The 21372-nt window shown below is 47.3% G+C and overlaps 1 protein-coding gene across 1 annotated transcript; it reads right to left on the minus strand.

Moving 5' to 3' along the window:
- Nucleotides 1-10666: 10666 nt before the first annotated feature.
- COXFA4 (cytochrome c oxidase associated subunit FA4) lies at nt 10667-21087 on the minus strand. Its single transcript, XM_028750681.2, has 4 exons — nt 20927-21087; nt 18112-18200; nt 14548-14608; nt 10667-10911 (listed from the first exon to the last, which is right to left on the minus strand). The coding sequence occupies exons 1-4, from the start codon at nt 20966-20968 to the stop codon at nt 10855-10857; spliced, it is 249 nt and encodes an 82-aa protein (XP_028606514.1). The 5' UTR covers nt 20969-21087; the 3' UTR covers nt 10667-10854.
- Nucleotides 21088-21372: the final 285 nt, after the last annotated feature.

The following is a 21372-nucleotide window of genomic DNA, read 5'->3' on the forward strand; positions in this document are numbered from 1 at the left end:
TTCCCTCGCTGCAAGGATTTGGTATCTGCAACCTCCCACTGCGCTACAAGTGTGACTGCTTTGAGAGTGGTTATTTTTATTTTGTCTGCACTGGTCAGGGGACGGAAGAAGTGCGCCGCTCCTGCGAGTTGCCCACGTTCTCTTCTCTGCAGCTGAGATCTGGCCCAGTGAAATGTCCCCTTCCCACCCACCCCAAAATTAGAACCTTTTGCAATGCGCTGCAAACTGCTTTTTCAGGCTCCTGGGTGTGCACAAGAAAGGAAAACCCAGTTTGTGCTGTGAGGTATAATGGCTGCTGGAAGGTGGGGGAGAAAGGTGAATGTTGCTTGGTTCTGAACATGACGACCCCATCAGGAAGTGTTGAGAGCAGGGGACTTCCAGTGCAGAATCTCGGTGGCTTCTTTCTGCCTCCTGGGCCGCTTTTCCTTGCCAAGCCAAGCCAACCCTCCATATCCATCATTTCCTGCAGGGATGTGGACCCTGTCTCCTTCCATGTGTTGCTGGAATTAAAACTCCTGCCAGCTCTGCCCATTGGCCATGCTGGCTGCTGGGAGTCCAACATCACTGGTGGGGAGGAAGGGGCAGGTTCTCACCACCGGCTTAACTGGCCCTTGATCTGCTTGTGAACATTTTTGTGTGTGTTAAGGTGGAGGTTCTTCTCCTTAAATTCCTCCAGATTGGCCTTCCTAATGAGGAGCTGACCTCCTGTTGCTGTACTTTAGGAAATAGGAGCTTTCCAGGCCTGGTCTTTCTGTATGTGCAGTCTGGCTGGGCATCTAGCAAGTGCCGCACGCCAGAACGGCGTTCGGCCATCCTTGCATCAGCAGGATCGTGCTACCTGTAGTCAGCTTGATCTTTGACCATTAAACAGGCTTACCTGCTGTGGACGGCTCGGGAAAGGTCTCAGCTCGCTCCTCCGAGCTCTGTGGGTATGTGTGTGTCTTGACTAAACAGAAGGACTGCTTGCTCTCAAGTCAGTGGTCAGCGTGATGCTGGGGCTGATGGGAATTGGGGTCCGAAATATCTGGAGTGCACCAGATTGGCCCAGGCTGTTTTGAGTTGGTTCTCAGCGCTGGTGTCTGTTTGAGAAATCTCCCTTCTTCCGGGGTTGCAGTGAGGGACCCATGGCACTCACTGTTTGCTGCTGGGCTTAGCACCCATCCTCTCAGACTACACTCATACCTTGGGTTACAGACGCTTCAGGTTGCGTGTTTTCGGGTTACCGACCCGCCGAAACCCGGAAGTACCAGAACGGGTTGCTTCCGGGTTTCGGCGATCGCACAGAAGCAGTAAATTGTGGTTTGCGCAGAAGCACCGAATTGCAACCCGTGCGTGCGCAGACACGGTGCTGCGGGTTGCGAACGTGCCTCCCTCATGGATCACGTTCGCAACCCGAGTATCCACTGTTTTGGCCATGCTAGTTGGGGCTGATGGGTGCTGGGGGTCCAGCAGCACCCGTTCCCCATCCCTGGCCAGGGTGTGTGTGTGTGTGTGTGTGTGTGTGTGTGTGTGTGTGTCGCTTCTCCCCACCCCTTTCCCTCCTTTCTGTAGTAGGCTGCAACTCAAGACTAAATACTGCTAGTTGAAGCATCTTGCTTCTTCTGCCAGTTGTGCCTGGAGATCTTCAAACATCTGCCCTTGTAGTGCAGAGGCCTCTGTGACACAGGAAAACCGTTCCTACAAGCTGCCACCGCTACTTTTCCTTTCTGCTTCTCCCACTCCTTCGTATCTTCGTTCCGCAAACACCTCGGAACTTCCTAGTTTTGCATCCCAGCCGATCCTTTAATGCACAGCTTTCCAAACTGTGTGTCGTGACACGTTAGCGTGTCGGCTGCAGTGCATAGGTGTGTCTTGTGAAAGCTCCCCGCTCTCCTCCCGGGGCCGGAAAGAGGTTAGTGTAATGGAAATTGGGGTTGCTCGTGCGTAAGTTGCCGCCACTCTTGGCAAGGTTGCCTGGTTAAACCTTTCCCTGGCTGGACAGCCCTGACTCCGCGGCTGTCTCAGTCACTGGCAGAATCCGTCAGTGGGCGTTTCCTGAACTTCTTCCAGCATAAAAGTTCTTTGACGCCAAGTCTCCGCCTAGCCTCCCTGCGCGGAAGTCTTCTGCGCAGGGTGGGTGTGGGCAGCGGAGGATCCGTGCTCTCTCCGCTGGTCTCTGGCAAAGAGTCCTGGAGCCCCCTCACCGATTCTCCCATCTGCCCCCCTTTATCCCTGGTGTCACGCTGATTTCCTTCCCTGGCCGATGAGTTCCCTCTCTCCCTGCTGGGCCCTTCTCCGGCATCGCTTGGGAGCCTTGCCTCCACTCCTGGCTCCGGTGGCAGTTCCCTGACAGTTAGTTTAACCTCCGGTTTGCTAGTAAAACTGAATGACTCTGTCGTGAAATAACGCATGCTTCAAAAGTGTGCCGTCAACATGAAAAGTTTGGAAAGCTCTGCTTTAGTGGCCAGACTCAAAGCAGGTGGGCCGCTTATGTAATGTTAGTCCCCACCGATTTTATATTCTGACCTGAACCTGCTGTTCTGCCCTGAGCTAAACACCCAATTCGAGTTGTTTTGGTCTTTGCCTGGCGACTGTGCGTAGGGGGGAAGATACAATACTATGTTGAGCACTGTGTAAGCCTTCATCAGAGTTGACCCAAGCCAGAATTGGCTCTGCGACATCAGGCCCTGGTGCTGGCGCAGCTCAGACTAACGCCTCTTAAAAAAAGAATATCCCCTTCTCTCCGTAGGGTGGGAACCAGTATTTCGCTTTGAGCCCTATCCATGTAAAAATGAGAACAGAAGAGCCTGGCTGCAGGATCAGGCCAGAGGCCCAGCCAGCAAGCAGGTGCCCCAGTGGGAAGCCTGCAAAGAAGGACCTGGGTGCAACAGGAATTCCTCCCCACTTGCGATCTGGGGTAGCTCAGTTGGTAGAACAGGAGAGACTTAATCTCTGGGTCGTGGGTCAAGAAATTCCTGCATTGCAGGGGGTAGACTAAATGACCATTGCGGGTCCCTTCCAGCTCTGATTCTGCAATCTGCAGCAGCTGGTATTCAGAGGCACCCTCAGTTAAGGGGAAGCATAGTTATGGTGACAGCCATTGTGTTGCCTTGTCCTGCCATTGGTTCCTGCTGCCGCGAGTTGATTGCAACTCTTCTCCAGAATCTAGGCCAGGCATAGGCAAACTCGGCCTTCCAGATGTTTTGGGACTAACTCCCATCATCCCTAGCTAACAGGTCCGTATAGTTCAAGCTCTGGTTTTCCCAGTAGTGATGTATGGAAGTGAGAGCTGGACCATAAAGAAGGCTGATCGCCAAAGAATGGATGCTTTTGAATTCTGGTGCTGGAGGAGACTCTTGAGAGTCCCATGGACTGCAAGAAAAACAAACCTCTCCATTCTGAAGGAAATCAGCCCAGAGTGCTCACTGGAAGGACAGATCGTGAAGCTGAGGCTCCAAGACTTTGGCCACCTCATGAGAAGAGAAGACTCTCTGGAAAAGACCCTGATGTTGGGAAAGATGGAGGGCACAAGGAGAAGGGGACGACAGAGGACGAGATGGTGGGACAGTGTTCTGGAAGCTACCAGCATGAGTTTGACCAAACTGCAGGAGGCAGTGGAAGACAGGAGTGCCTGGCGTGCTCTGGTCCAGGGGGTCATGAAGAGTCAGACACGACTAAACAACAACAGCAAACAGGGCCAGTGGTCAGTGGTGATGGGAATTGTAGTCTCAAAACATCTGGAGGGCTGAGCAAACCGATGGGACCCTTAGCCTTTTTGGGTGAAGGCAGTAATCTCAAAATATTTATTTTATTCCGGGTTCCATCTAATTCGTGAAGGACAACGCCAGGTTTTTAGAGCACTTAGACTAAGGGTATACATTATGAGAGACACCTTGTTTTCTTATGTCTACCCAGCAGCGGTTTTGGAAAAGTTCCTCTTGCCCTTCTCATAAGTTTGCTCTGAAAAAGAGCAAATGTCATCCACCACCATTCCAGATATCCTTAAAGCCTTCCGTTCCCACCAGCTCGGACCCAAGCTGACCACGAAAGCAGAATTTGCTAGTGCAATCTACCTCGAGTTTGCCCAAAACATATCAACTTGCAGATCCTTTGCTCAAGAGTTTTAAAAAGAGGAGATTCCCCATTAACAGGAGTGGAGACCCTCTGTGGCCTTTCAGATTTTGCTGGACTATTAATTCCCACCACCCCTGGCCTTTAGCCATGCTGGTTTCTGGGGCTATCGAGATTTGGAGTCCAACAGAATCTGACGGCGCTCAGGTGTCCCCGTCCAGACCCCAACCCTGAGCAGTTAAAACCTTACCCATTTCTAAGAGAGCAGGCTTCTGCACTTTCACGAGTGTTAAAAATGTTAGACCTGGCTGTTTTGCTCCATCCATCCGCAGTGTTAAATTAGATTTGCCCTATACTGTGATTCATTTAAAAGTGCAGGAATAGCTCCACCAGTGGTGTTGATGCTGTGAATCTCAACTTGCAGGCAAGATGGCCCGAGTTGGTCTCACAGCTGTGTTTTCAGTGTTTTCGTCTCTGGGACTCGCCTTGCAGAAAGGGGGTCCCCAAATACATTATTTTTAACCATATACCTGCATGGTTAGTATTGCAGCTATCGCAACCTGTTATCTATCAGGCCACGACTCGCTTAGAGCATGGTGCAAGATGGCAGGATCGATCCCAGTACGAGACAGCTTGCATGTTCCTGTATTGCAGGGGCTTGGACCAGACCAGGGTTTCTCAAACTTGGGTCTCCAGCTGTTTTTGGACTACAACTCCCATCATCCTTAGCTAGTCAGGGATGATGGGGATTGTAGTCCAAAAAACTGTTGGAGACCCAAGTTTGGGAAACCTTGGCTAGATGATCCACAGGGTTCATTCTAACAGGATCTTGGATTCTGTGACTCAGTGGTGTGCTCAGTAATCCAGTGACCTTTTCCGAATGAGCAAAGGGACATAAATTGAAGATCGCCTTCGTAATACTGGGATTAAATGTGCTAAAACTGGGGTGGGAAACCTTTGGCCTTCCAGATGTTGTTGGGCCACAACCCCACACCGAATCCCTGATCAACGGGGCTGCTTGGAGTCCAACAGCATTTGAACCCACCCCTTCAGCAAAAGTAGCTGCTCCAAATCGACTCGAAATTCACCTGCCTTGAAGATTGCGACTCTCCACTCGTCCACCCAAGCAGGTAAAGAATGCAGACCTCCACGTCGATGGCTTTTCCCTTTTTAAAAAATAAAATATTGGGAGTGACTTGAATACCTTACAGCACACAACCCCTATCGATGTTTACTCAGAAGTAAATCCAGCCAAATTCAGTGGGACTTAACTCCCAGGTGAGAGGGTTTAAAATTGCTGCCTCAATCTCGACACCTTTGTTTCATGGGGCAGTTTGAAGCAGAACCTGTAAAGGTAAAAACCTGACCAGGGCTCCCTTTACCTTTACAGGTTCTGCTTCAAACTGCCCCATGAAACAAAGGTGTCGAGATTAGGTCCAGTCGTGGCCGACTCTGGGGTTGCGGCGCTCATCTTGCTTTATTGGCCGAGAGAGCTGGCGTACAGCTTCCGGGTCATGTGGCCAGCATGACTAAGCCGCTTCTGGCGAACCAGAGCAGCGCATGGAAACGCCATTTACCTTCCCGCCGGAGTGGTACCTATTTATCTACTTGCACTTTGAGGTGCTTTCAAACTGCTCGGTTGGCAGGAGCAGGGACCGAGCAACGGGAGCTCACCCCGTCACAGGGATTCGAACTGCTGACCTTCTGATCGGCAAGCCCTAGGCTCCCAATTGGCGGTTGATCAGGTGCAGAGCATCTGCTGTGCGTGCAGCAGGTCCCAAGTTCGAATCCTGAACGCCATCTCTGGGAGAGAGCCTGGTTTCAAATCTCCAGTCAAGGTAGACAACACTGGTATAAGCTTTCTAGAGGTTCCTGTATTTTAAACCATGGAAAAAAGGTAGGTTTTGTGGACACCCATGGTTAATCCAAGGTTAAAAGTCTTACGAGCACAACAGTTCAAGGCTGCAGAGTTTTAAGTTTGATTTCCTCTGTGCGGTTTGAGAATCCCTGCCCGTTTTAAGAAAAACAGTTCTACGTGAAAGCGAGCCCTGTGTGATTCAGTGGTGCTTGCTCCTAGGTAGACAGGGATAGGATTGCAGCCTTAAAACGTCACTGCTTTGCTCCAGTGCACCGCAAGTTGCGAGCGAATATCCTCAGGTTTTAATTGAGTGAAGAAAATCTTGGTATTAGGCTGCCAGTCTTGGGGGGGGGGGCTTTCTCTTGGCGGGGGCAGAGCTGCACATCTGAGGCAGAAGGACCATTTTGCAAGCGCTCTAACCCAAGAAATCTTCGGCGCATGGAGGGTGCATGTGTAAGAGAGAACCTGCAGGAGCCAGATAATAATGAGTAGGTTTAAAAATGAAGTAGCAGCTGCAAAGTATTAGCCCACCCTGGAAAGAAAAAAAAATACCCTGATAACGTAACTAGATTTTATTGTGCAGAAAGGCTTTTACCCACTGTAAGGGAGATAAATGAACATTTTGCCAGCCATAAACAATGGGAGTGACATGGAACATGCAGTTTGCTTGGAGGATAAACGGAAGCATTTTGCAAATGTCAATATGATGGTGCAAAATCCCTAACCTTTAAGAAAAACAAGGGGTGAGTTTTAAGATTACAGTCAGAAAACTTAACTGTATTTAGTAATCGATATGATACCAGTAGAGAGCTAATGAGAGAGAGAGAGAGAAAGCAACTAAATAAATCTGAAAAACTGATAGTTGGAAGAAAAATATATTAATATAGATCTATTATTTCAATTACGATTATAGTTGGGATAGCAGCATAGATCTATTACTTAGAGATGTAAATGTTTTGAATAAGAGAGCAGATGTACTGAATATATTTGTCTCACGGAGCAGAGGAGAATAATGTGCTCATAACAATGAACTTTTTTGTTCCGTTTGTAAACTAGGGAAGATTTTAAGATGTTTATCAGCAATAAACATTTTTAGTAGATCTAACGGCTTTGCAACTTTTAAAAAGTTTGTCTGGTACTTTGGCGGGCATGCTGATCTCGAGAGAAACACGTTATACACCCGCATTTCAAAGATAAGGATAACCGTAACGCCTGCTCCCACTTGACCAGATTCAGTGGCAGGCAGTTCCAGAGGCAAAAGCAGGCCGAGCAAAACACCTGGAGGGCGCCAGGTTGGCAAAGGCTGATCTCTCTCTACCGCTGATGTCACAGTCAAACAGGTGACCCAGTTTCTGCTTCGCTCCTTTCACTATCCGACTGTTCATGTAGAAGTAGCTTCTCCTAAGAGATTTCTTGTAGATACCACACTTACCAAATCCATTTTTGCTATTGGTGTATGAACGATTGGGGCAAGGTGACCAAAATTCCTGTGCTTTGCTGAGGTTGGGAAATGGTACGACTCACGCAACACATTGGCGACTAACACAATAACGACCAAAATAATTATACCTTCTTTTATCAATCTTCTGAGAAAAATACAAAACTTTGTGCAAAGCCAGAGGCTTGCGAACTTCCCAACCTAAGATGAACTTATAATGTCTGGTTTCAAGGGATTTTTCAAATGCTTAACTCAGTCTTGTTTTTTTTATCTTTTTAGGTAAGTTCATGAAGATACCAAGAAAAGGTTAAGTTTGATGTTGTTCACAATACTGAGAGGTGCTAGTGAAGTTGTAGATGGATGTTAATGAAGTTGTAGAGACAGGGTGACGGCGTTTTGCACCAGTTTCTCCCTGGCAGTCCAATTAATCAAGAGGCTGCTGTTCGCCCCCAATGCGGACCTTTTACTGGGGCTTGCAGGTAGTCCACTCCCAAGGTAGTTTTCCGGGCTTCTTCCGTGGTCTAATCTCAAAGCCTTGATACGTATATTGATATTCAATTTCATGGAGATTACTATTTCTTGGCTTCTTAAGCTAAGCTAAGCAAATCAGTCCCTTAAGTATCAGTATCAATATACCAGGGAGAAACAGGTGCAAAACGCCGGCACCCTGTCGTCTACAACTTCCACCTACAACTTCACTAGCATCTCTCGGTATTGTGAACAACATCAAACTTAACCTTTAGACGGTATCTTCATGAACTTACCTGAAAAGATAAAGAAAACAAGACTGAGTTAAGCATTTGAAAAATCCATTGAAACCAGACATTCTAAGTTCATCTTAAGCTGGGAAGTTCGCAAGTCTCTGTGGGATTTGCATAAGGTTTTGTATTTTTCTCAGAAGATTGATAAAGAATGTATAATTATTTTGGTCATTATGGTGTGTATATTAGTCGCCAACGTGTTGCATGAGTCGTACTAATTCTATCAGCGGCACAGGTTCTAGCTTTAGAGGTTGGGAAATGGGCTAGGCTGTAGCTCTCCAAGCTTCAACCAGGAGTTTCCGTGGTCGACTTTCCCATGAAGAAAATCAGCGCTGGAGAAAAGAAGCACTCAGCCTTTGCACTTGCCGTGCATAATTCCAGTTATCAAAAAAAGCAGCGATCCTGTTACTGGATCAGCCTGCTCTGGGTGTGATGTGGCTCCTGTGTGGTAATCTGCTACGGGATGTGCTGTTTTCAGGTGGAGAGCCACATTCCCATTCCGGACACCTTTCCGGGGGCCACATTCCAGTGGCAGGCAGTTCCAGAGGCAAAAGCGGCCCGAGCACCGAGATGAGCATTTTACCTTGGTGCAGGAAGGTTGCCGCTTCAGACCATCCCTCTCCATCGTCTATCTAGGCAAGCATGGGGCACTCTCGGAGCTCAAGGGCAAATTCCAGCCGGGCCAAAACACTCGAGGAGGTAGAAAGGTAGGGCTGGTGAGGGGTGAAGAAGAGGAGGCATGTCTGGGGGTGTCCTGAGACCCAGAAAAAGAGCTGGAGGACTGCATCTGAACCCCCACCCCAATGCTTGAGCACTCCAACCCCCAAACAGGCTGCCCCTCTCTCCAACTAAGCAACAACAGGCAAAAATGCCCCTAACAAAAATTTAAAAATGGAATGAGCAGCAGCATTCATGGAGTTTCTTCTTTCCATATTTTAAAATTATTTTCCAGGTTGTTGTTTGAGTAGAAATTATGATTCTCAAATCCCCTTGGCAAAAGAGCGTTTGTAAAAAAAAAGACACTCCTTTTAAATCCTGGTTGACGGGTCAAAAATTTAGGAATGTTAAAAGCGCAAGATCTGAAGGAGCGTCTCCACCCCCATCGTTCTGCCCAGACATTGAGGTCCAGATCCAAGGGCCTTCTGGCGGTTCCCTCCCTGCAAGAAGCGAAGCTACAGGGAACCAGGCAGAGGGCCTTCTTGGTGGCGGCGCCTTCCCATCAGATGTCAAGGAAATAAACAACTATCTGACTTTTAGAAGACATCTGAAGGCAGCCCTGTTTAGGGAAGTTTTAAACATTCGATTAATTATTGTGAGTTGTAGTCCCAAAAGAGGGGAATGGGGATCTCCTAACAAATCTCCGTCTCTTGGCAGCTATAAGGAGGGATGTTGTCCATCGGCAGCTAGTGGTGGCGCCCAGGTGAAGCCAGGTTCACATCTGGATAAAACCACCCTTGGGTGGGTGCCATTTGAACCGGGCGATTTGTCAACTGATGGCTACATATTACCTCCAGGTCCAAAGGCGGCGTATTTCTGTGTATCAGTTCCTGAGAATCACAAGTGCTGCTGTGCTCAGATTCTGTTTGCACTTTTTACACAGGATGCTGAACTTGGGCCACCAGCCTCACCCAGCAGGCTTTCTTACGTTACAAAGCAAGACTTCCAAGAGAGAATCTTTTAACATAGCACTTAAGTGCAGCAAGTTTCAGAAAGTCCGATAATGCACTCCCAAATCAAATTTTGAAACCATTCCAGCACCGTGCCATTTTACTTTATCTCTGCATCTCTTATCTGAACTACGTACTACTGAGGAAGGAACAAAAACATTCGAAGTTCTCAGTGCCCCTGACTTAAGATTCCCACTCCTCAGCACTGCCTACCAAGCTCTTACTGGCTAATAAAATAATAATATAAATTATTATTATTATTATTATGCTTTTCCACTGTAGTGAGATCAGAAGAGGGCCATTTCATTGTTGCACTGGCAAAAGCTTAAGCGGTCATGAACTTTCTATTCAGACACAAGGATTTTGTTTTAGTCATTTATTTTTATTTTTAATTACTCGGTACCACAGCTCTCTCAAAAATGGCAAAGGCTACAATCTTACCTACATGGGAGGAAGCCCCACTGAATTCAGTAGGACTTACTTCCAAGTAGACACTGCATGCAGTGATGCCGCAAGGCAGCTACTTGAGCTTTCTCCTTCCCTCTCCTTCCTTCCTTGTGCAACATAAAAAATGTTATAACCCAATCAATTCTCTTAAGTCTATGCTGAAGATCAGCTAAAGTATCAGAATTCTGCTATTTTCCAACATAAGCTACACTTGAAATACGGCTTCCCTGCTCTTTAGTAAATGCATTTCAGAAAAAAAGAACATGAGAGCTTATTTTTAACTGGATTTCACATCAGTCAAGGCTGACAGCTTTTTATTTTTAGGCAGTGGCGTATGGCTACAAGCCACAAATATTTATGATAAATTATTTCAACTCTGCCCTCCCATCCAATTCACGCAGCTGCCCGTGTCAGGAAACTCTTGCGCCACAAAAAGAAAAAAGTGTTAAGATTTCAAGCTTTATGTTTTATTAGGGTCCCAACAAGCTCTGTCGCAAAACATGATTTAAGTGCGTTGTGCAATCAGTTTTAACATTTCCTGGATGATTTAAGCGTATGAGTTGTGCGGATGGCTTCTGGAAGACCTAAACCACTTCATCTTGTGCAGCTTGTAGAGGGGAGAACGGTTGCTCTTCAGAAATCTGGGCGATCCTTTTTCAGCTTGTCGTAGTCCACGTTCACCGCATAGAACTGGAAGAGGGAAGAACAGCTATTAGGATGAATATCCTATCCGTACAAAGGGTTACCTCTCGCTTGGACTACTGCCATGCGCTCTACGTGGGGCTACCTTTGAAGGTGACTCGGAAACTACAATTAATCCAGAATGCGGCAGCTAGACTGGTGACTGGGAGTGGCCGCCGAGACCATATAACACTGGTCCTGAAACATTGGCTCCCAGTACATTTCTGAGCACAGTTCAAAGTGTTGGTGCTGACCTTGAAAGCCCTAAACGGCTCAGTATACCTGAAGGGGCGTCTCCACCCCCATCGTTCTGCCCGGACACTGAGGTCCAGCTCCGAGGGCCTTCTGGCGGTTCCCTCCCTGCGAGAAGTGAGGTTACAGGGAACCAGGCAGAGGGTCTTCTCGGTGGTGGCGCCCGCCCTGTGGAACGCCCTCCCATCAGATGTCAAGGAGATAAAGAACAACACAACTTTTAGAAGACATCTGAAGGCAGCCCTGTATCAGGAAGTTTTTAATGTTTAACATTGATTTTTATATTTTGCTGGAAGCTGCCCATAGGGGCTGGGGAAATCCAGCCAGATGGGCAGGTATAAGTGATAAAAGTATTATTCTTGATTTAACTAAGAGAAAAGTTATGAACGAAGCGCACGAACAAGATGTTGTGTGTGCACCATTTCATGTTTTACTGGAAAACCTTAGGTCACTGTTACCTGTTACTTGGAAGGTAGGGCCTTGGGGGAACAGTCCCCCCTTGGGTCCACTCCTTGGCTATAAATAGGAGATCTGACTTACGACTTCAGCACCGCCATTACAGAGTGACAGCGCCACCATAATTTCACCATTGCAACCAGCTGTTTCATTTCCACTTACCTTGGATCCCAAACGCCTTGCGAGTCAAACGTTTTGGCTCCTGAATGCTGCAAACCCGGAAGTGAGTGTTCCAGTTTGCGAACCTTCTTTGGAACCCGAATGTCTGACGCAACGTCCGTGGCTTCCGATTGGCTGCAGCAGCTTCCTGCAGTCAATCGGAAGCAGCGCCTTGGTTTCTGAACATTTTGGAAGTCGAACGGACTTCCGGAGCAGATTCTGTTCGACTTCCAAGGTACCACTGTATTTGAAAGACAGGTCACTGAGTATATAAACCCTGAAGCCCAAACGAAGCTTCTGTTTTTCTTTAGGTCTCAGTCGTTTGAGAGCTGTAGATCACAAAATGGTGAAAGAACATTTTGTGAAAGCCTAGAACGTAGCATTCCGTTTTAGGCTATTTTATTCCAGTGGACTCAAGAAAGGCTTAATTCTTCTCTGGATTGCATCAAAAAAAGTGAACTCCCAGAACAAGCCTTTAAACCTTTTAACAGCTCAAGTTGTACTCAAATGGTGACATTATGCAAGACCAGACACCTTGTTTTCACTCTCTTCTTACTCACTGCACCTGGGTCCCCCCCTGAAAATCAGCTGCTGGGGTTGTGAAGTAGCCCAGAATGCAAGCCTTAAGTTTCATAGTTTTGCAGAATAAATAGTAATCTCCTCTGACAGTAGGTCAGAAAATTACATGATCTTAGTTGCCCTGTTCTTCAGATTGCAGACAATTTGCACACATGCCAAGACTTTTGGATCACTATATTAGGATAAGCTGAAGTTATAGGGCTGGCAGCCAGTTTAACCAACTAAATTTGCAGCATATTACGAGCTTTAAGCAAATCTGTGCACATCTGCATATAAATAAAAGTTTAAGAAACAGATTGGTGTTTAAATAATGCATGCCACTGTTGTTGGAGAGAGCCCTTTAACAAAGCCATTTCCCCTTCTCACTCAAAGGTGAGACTTACCACCTGCAGGTGATAAAGCCTTTTATAGTTAATTGGTTTTTAAATTAAATCTGGAGCAGCTGCTTAAATATTTATCAGCTAAATGTTGCATCCTTACTGAGAATGCATGAACACATCATCACAGTCAGATTTATTTTCCAGGCTGCTGGCTGCCTTTCCTGGATCTCTGAGTAACGTTTACATTGCAAGAGTTTGTACGTTTTGTTTAGAACGCAACACTAAACATCTCAAGTTATTTAAAGCACCGGTTCTCAAAGTGTTCTCATTTTCACATGCCTCTGGCCTCTTTTAGCAGCACAGCCGGACAACGGCTTTTATACAAAGCCTAATATGGGAGAAACAGAGGTTTCTGCTCTCTTTGGCAGACAAGAGCTGGGATGCCTTAAATATCACACAGTTGTGCAAGGGGCAAGCAGAAGTATTTTCAGAGCTGAACTGCAAGAAAATGGGTAAGTGCCTAGGAGCCCTAAACAGGAAGTTAATATTACAATTCTTCTGTCTCGCACACACTGAAATTATACCCCATTGATTCAGGAGGAGGAAAAGATCTCTAAACATCCAACTTCAATGGGCTTAAAAGCAATTTTGCAGGAAGAATCATGAGTCAACGGCAGCAACTCAGGGATCTATCATGCTGATTCAGTCAGAGTTGACAAGATTGAACTGGAGGGGAGAGTGAAGAATCATAGAAGGGACCCGAGGGTCATCTAGTCCAACCCCCTGAAATGCTGTCATCACACATTATTATTAACCGCCTTTCATCCATGAACAACCATAGTTTAGAGGTCCCGGGCCCTAAGGAAGTCCCTGAGTTAGTCAGAAGGCTTTCCCATCCCAGAAATAAGCTGGGAGGAAGGAATAAAATACTAGGTATCTAAGAAATGATATTTCCCCAGCCCATCTAAATGATGGTCCGCATTAACAGACTTGAAGTGGTTTGGGACCAAATATGTGTACCATGGCTTAGGGCCCTCGTATTTACGGGACCGCCTCTCCTGGTCTGCCCCACAGAGGACCTTAAGGCCCATGAATAACCATAGTTTAGAGGTCGCGGGCCCTAAGGAAGTCAGACTACCCTCCACCAGGGCCAGGGCCTTCTCAGTGATGGCTCCCACCTGGTGGAATGCTCTGTCCCAGGAGACCAGGGCCCTACAGGATTTAACCTCCTTCCGCAGGGCCTGTAAGACAGAGCTATTCCACCTGGCCTTTAATTTGAATTCAACCTGATCTTTTATTTCCCTTCTCTTCCCTCCCCTTCCCCTTTTATGAAGATTACCCGCTCTGAGACCCCACAGCTAATTCTCCCCTGGCCTCCTCGCTGGCCCAAGTAGGACTAATTCAGCCAGCTAGCCCTGGGGATTATCTAATGCTTATTAGATGGATTTCCCCTAAATTGATTTCTGAACTTTGGATTTTATTGTTATTCATGTTTTTACACTGTATTTTATGCTGCTTTTATAATTGTTTTAAATTTGATGTTAGCTGCCCTGAGGCCGGTTTTTGAACCGGGAAGGGTGGGGTATAAATAAAAAATTATTATCATCATCATCCATAGATCTCAAGGATGTTCACTGGTGTATATTAAATGTCACCAAGAAAAAATGGTGCCTCAACATTTTGTTGTGGCAACCATAACCTAGGTTTAAGGTGCTATTTGGTGATTAGCTTAAATATCTGAGTTGGAATTGTACTCTCATCATTCCTAATCAGTGTATGGGAATTGGAGTCCATCAACCTCTGCTGGACACCAGACTCCCCATTCCTGGCCTATAGGATAACCAGCACTATAACCCTAGTTAAGTATTTTGTACCATACCTTGTACTGGTCATTGGGTCCCAGCTTGTTCCAAGGCTCCGGGTTGTTCTTTCTGTCCCAGCTAGGCAGAGAAACGTGACAAGAGGCAGGCAGCAGTCAGTACATCTTTGTAAGAAGGAGAAAAACCTACAGCATAAGGTATAACCGCTCTACCCAACTGTTGGCACAAGGTTCTCACCAATTTAATGATCATGGCCTCCTCAATGCCACCAGAAGCGCACACTTCTTTTATAATGTGGGATGTAAAAAAAAAGCCCACCGTATCACAAGTATTAGTAAAACTCCTTTAAGGTAAAGGTAAAGGGACCCCTGACCATTAGGTCCAGTCGTGGCCGACTCTGGGGTTGCGGCAGTCATCTCGCTTTATTGGCCAAGGGAGCCGGCGTACAGCTTCCGGGTCATGTGGCCAGCAGGACTAAGCCGCTTCTGGCAAACCAGAGCAGCGCATGGAAACGCCGTTTACCTTCCCACCGGAGTGGTACCTATTTATCTACTTGCACTTTGAGGTGCTTTCGAACTGCTAGGTTGGCAGGAGCAGGGACCGAGTAACGGGAGCTCACCCCGTCGTGGGGATTTGAACCGCCGACCTTCTGATCGGAAAGTCCTAGGCTCTGTGGTTTAACCCACAGCACCACCCGCGTCCCTCCTTTAAAGCCAGTTAAAGCACCACGAAGCCACCATGTCAAAAGTTCCATTACAGTCATGCCTCGGGTTACAGACGCTTCAGGTTGTGCGTTTTTGGGATACAGACGCGCCAAAACCTGGAAGTACAGGAATGGGTTACTTCCGGGTTTCGGCACTCGCACATGCACAGAAACGCTAAATCGCTCTTTGCGCATAAGCCCCGAATCGCAACCCGCGCATGTGCAGACGTGGCGCTGCAGGTTGCAAACGTGCCTCCCGTACGGATTATGTTCACAACCCGAGCGTCCATTGTATCTTGATATACCACATATGAACATGTACAACTGATGAAGTCCAGGAGGGCGAAACAGGGCATCATTCTGGAAATCCTTGTCAAGATTCTGTGGCACTGTAGTTAAGTTCCCATTTGGATTTTATGAACATACAAAGACATACGTGGAACAGAAACTAGCAGATATTTGGACTCTATGAATGAACTGATCTATTGGGCCTTCTGTTTACATTGTTTTACTTTATGTGTTGATTACGTGCAAGAGAGGTATTTGATACTGTGATAAAATGCAGAAGAGAATTGTTTATGTGGATGCATAGCCGGTTAAATTTTGGTGTGTTTGGCAACCCAATCCTACACTTCTGGGACGTGGGTGGCGCTGTGGTCTAAACCACTGAGCCTCTTGGGCTTGCCGATCGGAAGGTCGGCGATTCGCATCCACGTGACGGTGGTGAGCTCCCGTTGCTCCGTCCCAGCTCCTGCCAACCTAGCAGTTCGAAAGCATGCCAGTGCAAGTAGATAAATGGGTACCACTGTGGCAGGAAGGTAAACTGTGTTTCTGTGCACTCTGGTTTCCGTCACGGTGTCCCGCTGCGCCAGAAGCGGTTTCATCATGCGGCCACATGACCCAGAAAGCTGTCTGTGGACAAACGCCGGCTCCCTCGCGTGAAAGCGAGATGAGCGCTACAACCCCATAGTCACCTTTGACTGGGCTTAACCATCCAGGGGTCCTTTACCTTTTACCTACACTTTCTCCATGGCAGGCTCCTGCTAGTCTTTGTGCTTTCTGCACACACAGTTAATTGGCTTTACAGTCATACCTCGGGTTACAGACGCTTCAGGGTGTGTGTTTTCAGGTTGCGCACCGTGCAGAACACGGACGTACCGTAACAGGTTAGTTCTGGGTTTCGGCGCTCGCGCAGAAACACCAAATTGCAACCTGCGTGTGAGCACACACGGCGCCGCGGGTTGTGAACGCTGTGGGTTGCGAATGTGTCTCCCGCACAGATCATGTTCGCATCTATGCTGTACTGCTCATTGCAATGCCTCGGATACAACTCAGCTGAGGAATGGCAATGCTATTATGATTGATTTTCTTGCTCTAAAGCTAAGAAGCTGGTGCTAATGTTTCGCTGTGGTTTTATAATTGGTTGGAAGCCGCCCAGAATGGCTGGGGCAACCCAGTCAGATGGGAGCCATATAAATTTGATTATTATACTACCTCTGCAGCACAGCATGCCACATTTTATTCAGGTGGTGCTTTAAGATGGCAACACTTAAAAGAAGTGGCGAAAGGTCTGCCCCCAAGAAGCTTGCAAGGGTACTGATCAGCCTGACCCTGCCATGTCACCAATCCCTGCCGCTGGGTTCCAAGATGCTTTTCGGTGGCAGTGTCGCTTCTGAAAAGAAGCAAGCTCACATCCACTTAGGCCACGGATCCCTGTGGTTAATTTTGAGTAAAGTAAAGCAGTGTGCACCTGCTACGGATAGGAGTTAAAGATGTTGGCTATTTGCAGTATAGTAACGCTGCAGAGAGCTTGCTGGGGAGACCTTGCATAAAAAAAAGGGACTCAAAAATAACTTAAACAAGGTTTTAATAAGAAAAACAAAAACTCCATTTACACTAATACATCAACAAACAAACCAGACCCAACCACCAACCCATCCCCCAGGGTAATGGGAGAGCTAGGTGCTGCTCCTTATATACTACACCCAATTGCTGACACAGCTTAATCAAATACAACTCAGCAGCACCTGCTATGTTTCACAGCTGTAAAGCTGGGTCTCGTTATCTTGCTCTGGCCCCTTAAAGACATACACATTGGGTGGAACAATGATGAACCTTTACATTTAAAGAAACCATTCAACAAAGCTTAGGTCCCCTTCAAAAGCGCTGCCTCGTATTCATCCGTGAAGGACACCTGGGGCAAGCACGTGACGTGGTTTTGTGGGGGTGGCAATTGCCAGCACCATGCCAAGGGCTCCCCAAAGCAAATCTATACAGTGGACGCTTGGGTTGTGAACGTGATCTGTGCGGGATGCACGTTCGCAACCCGCAGGACTCGCAACCCGCAGCAGCGCATCTGCACACACGTGGGTTGCAATTCGGCGCTTCTGCGCATGCGCAAAGCGCGGTCCCCGAAACCCAGAAGTAACCTGTTCTGGTACTTCTGGGTTATGGTGGGTACGTAACCTGAAAAAACGCAACCTGAAGCGTCTGTATCCCAAGGTATGACTGTACTCTATTCCGAACTTAAAAATGGAAAGCGTAATGCTGGTGGTCAACAAAAGAGGTTTAAAGACTGTCTCAAGGCAAATCTTTAAAAATGTAGTATAAACACTGACAATTGGGAAACACTGGCCTGCGAGTGCTCCAGTTGGAGAACAGCCTTTACCAAAGGTGTCGTGGGCTTTGAAGACACTTGAACTCAGGACACAAGGGAGAAATGTGCTAAGAGGAAGGCACGCTTGGCAAATCCACACCATGATCAACTCCTGCCCAGAAACCAATGTCCCCACTGTGGAAGGATGTGTGGATCCAGAATTGGCCTCCACAGTCACTTACGGACTCATTGTTAAAACTGTGTTTAGGGAAGACAATCTTACTCGGCTACGAGGGATCGCCGAAGAAAGGAAGGCTGACTTACCAGACATCAGGATTGCGAAGAGCAAGGCGCATGATGTAGAGGCCCGCGCCGGTCCCTCCAATTCCAATAAAGATGAACAGAGGAATCAACTGCGATAAACAGAATGTTTCGAGATCAAAAGCGGAAGTTGAATACCAGGATAAGTCGCCATCACACGTTTGAACCGAAGGGGAATGTGTCAGACCCCAAAGTAGGTAACCTGATGTCCTTAAAGGGATGAGGATATGGAAGGGAAAGAACAAGGGGGGGGGGGTATGTGCAAAGGGAAAGTTGTCACTGGTAGGGGCGCATATTCAAAACCACCTGCGTCCATGTTTTCTGTTCAAGATACTGTGGCCCCATCAGGATGACCTCCCATGACAAAGTGTGGGTGGGAGAGGTCAGCTATGAATCACACCTCCACACACAAGCAACACTTTGGGCAGACAACATGCCTCTTCAGTCTGCTCCCAGGTTGTTAACTACAGTGGTACCTCGCAAGACGAATGCCTCGCAAGACGGAAAACTCGCAAGACGAAAGGGTTTTTTGTTTTTTGAGCTGCTTCGCAAGACGATTTTCCCTATGGGCTTGCTTCGCAAGACGGAAACGTCTTGCAAGTTTGTTTCCTTTTTATTGACACCGTTAATACAGTTGCGACTTGACTTCGAGGAGCAACTAACAGAACGCGGTGTGGTAGCCTTTTTTGAGGTTTTTAAAGACTTTGGTGATTTTTGAAGCTTTTCCAAAACTTTCCCGAAACCGTGCTTCGCAAGACGAAAAAAATCGCAAGACGACAAAACTCGCGGAACGAATTAATTTCGTCTTGCGAGGCACCACTGTAATGTTATTTAAGTCTCCCTTTGCAATTTTTATTTACGAGAGAATTTCTAACCTGGCTTTCTTCCAAAGATTCCTGGCGAGGTTACATTATAACAAAATGCAAGAGAATAAAAGCAATTTGACACTGCTTGTACAAAACAGATAAAAGCATAGCGCACACCCCTCGAACCACCTGGGCTCTCATCTGCGACAGAAACAAAATTCCTATTACCTGCCTGCCCACCCAAAAATCCCAGGCAAAGAGGTTCGTTTTCACAGGATATCAATGTAGATATTGTTGAAAGCCAACTCCCATCGGCATAGCCAATGGTCAGAGATGATGGGAGTTGGACCAACAACATCTGGAAGGCACCAAGTTGGTGATGGCTGCCACAAACCTCTTTGCCGGGTCTCTTTTGGTTAGCAAAATTAAGGTGGTGCTGGTAGAAACACAGTGCTGCTGGCAAACCCGCCTGAGAAAGTGGTCTGCACAGGCATTTTAAGAGCTCAAAGGAGTTAACATCACAGAGGCCAAGAGAGGGGGAGGAAGCAGCTCCCAGGCTCTGCAAGGCCCAGAAAGCTAAATTATTCTTCTTTTACCAAGGGAAATCCAATCTTTTCTAAAGTACCTTTGGAGGAGGGGAGGGGATATTGCCCCAAAAAAGCTGCATTCTAACCCTTTAGACTAAAGCAATACAATACAAGCCTATTCACTCATTTATCTGTGCCTATTATTTATTGACAAGTTCTATTCCTTATTGTATGCTATGTTTACCTTTCCACCCACGGCAGAGAAGAAGGGCGGTTTAGGAGTGTTGCCGTTGCTTAAAAATAAAATGAAATTTGTTGCAACCTGCTTTGGTCTTTCTAGCATAACTAAAAAAACAACAGAATTCTGTTGCCATCTGGGGTCGTCTCCCCCCCGCCCCGCATACCTAAAAAAAATAGGATTTGTTGCAATCTGTTTCCTTTCCTCGTGTAATTAAAAGCAAAGGAGAATTTGTTGCAATCTGGGTTTCCCTCCCCGCCCCCTTTGCATACCTAAAAAAAACAACACGGAACGATTTGTTGCAATCTGCTTCCTTTCCTCCAGTAATTAAAAAAAAGGAGAATTCGTAGCAACCTGGGGTTTGTTTGGGTTTTTTTTGTTCCTTTGCAATAAATCCTTTTTTTTTTTAAGGTATGCAAAGGAAAACAAAAACAAAAAAACCCCACATTGCAACAAATTCCCCTTTCCCTTTTTAATTGTGCGAGGACAGAAAACAAATTGCAACAAATCCTATCTTTTTCTTTTAGGTATTCAATCTGTTTAGGTATGCAATTAAAAAGGCAACGGGGAATTTGTTGCAATGTGAGGGGTTTTTTGGTTTGGTTTTCTTTTCCATGCCTACAAAAAGAAAAAAAAGAGGATTTCTTGCAATCTGTGGGGTTTCTTTGTGTTTTCCTTTGCATACCTAAAAAGGGGAGGGAGAAAGAGGATTTCTTGCAATCCGTGGGGGGTTTCTTCGTTTTGGTTTTCCTTTGCATACCTAAAAAAAGAGGATTTCCTGCAATCTTTGGGGTTTCTTTGTTTTTGTTTTCCTTTGCATACCTAAAAAAAGGTGGAGAAAGAGGATTTCTTGCAATCCGTGGGGGGTTTCTTCGTTTTGGTTTTCTTTTGCATACCTAAAAAAAGAGGATTTCCTGCATTCTGTGGGGGGTTTCTTCGTTTTGGTTTTCCTTTGCATACCTAAAAAAAGAGGATTTCTTGCAATCTGTGGGGGGGGGGTTTCTTCGTTTTCCTTAAAAAAGAGGGGGGGGGATTTCTTGCCGTCTGTGTCTCGCAATCTTCCCCGCGCGAGGAACAAAATTCGAAATAAAAGAGGAAAATGCAATAAAAAGGGGAAAGGAGGCGGCTGGGGGGGGCGGAATACGACCGGGCTCCCCCCTCTCACACCCCCCGCCTATAGTGCTCCCTTCGCCTCAGGAAACAAACCCCTCCCCCCCCCCGCCTATAGCGCTCCCTCCGGGACTCACGCTCGGGTGCTTCTTCGCGTGGGTCAGCATGAGGCGGAACATGGCGGCGGCGGCGGACCGGACGGCGTCGAAGGAGGAGCTGCAGCAGCGGCGGCGACGACAACCCCGACCGTCCCTTTTTTCCTTCTGCCTCAGCGGCCGCCTGACGAGCGCCCAATGTCACTCGAGGACCCCGCTTGAGGACCCCTCTCGGGCTGTCCCGGGAACCGCCTGCAGGGAAAGGAAGCCATTTGCCGCCCCGAGCGACGCGCTCTGAAGAAAAGCAGCCGTGGAAAAAAAGGCCGAGGAGGGCGCCCGGCTCGAATAAGTGGATTCCTGTCGGATTCCTGCGTCGAAGGGAATGCAGGCAGTTGGGTAGACAGCTACAAATAGAGGAAAGAAGGCAGGCAGCGGGCAGCCGCTAGGGGTCGTCGGACTACAACTCCCGCCGCGCCGTACTGTCGGCG

Source organism: Podarcis muralis, chromosome 12 (genome assembly GCF_964188315.1).
Source record: "Podarcis muralis chromosome 12, rPodMur119.hap1.1, whole genome shotgun sequence".
Lineage (NCBI taxonomy): Eukaryota > Metazoa > Chordata > Lepidosauria > Squamata > Lacertidae > Podarcis > Podarcis muralis.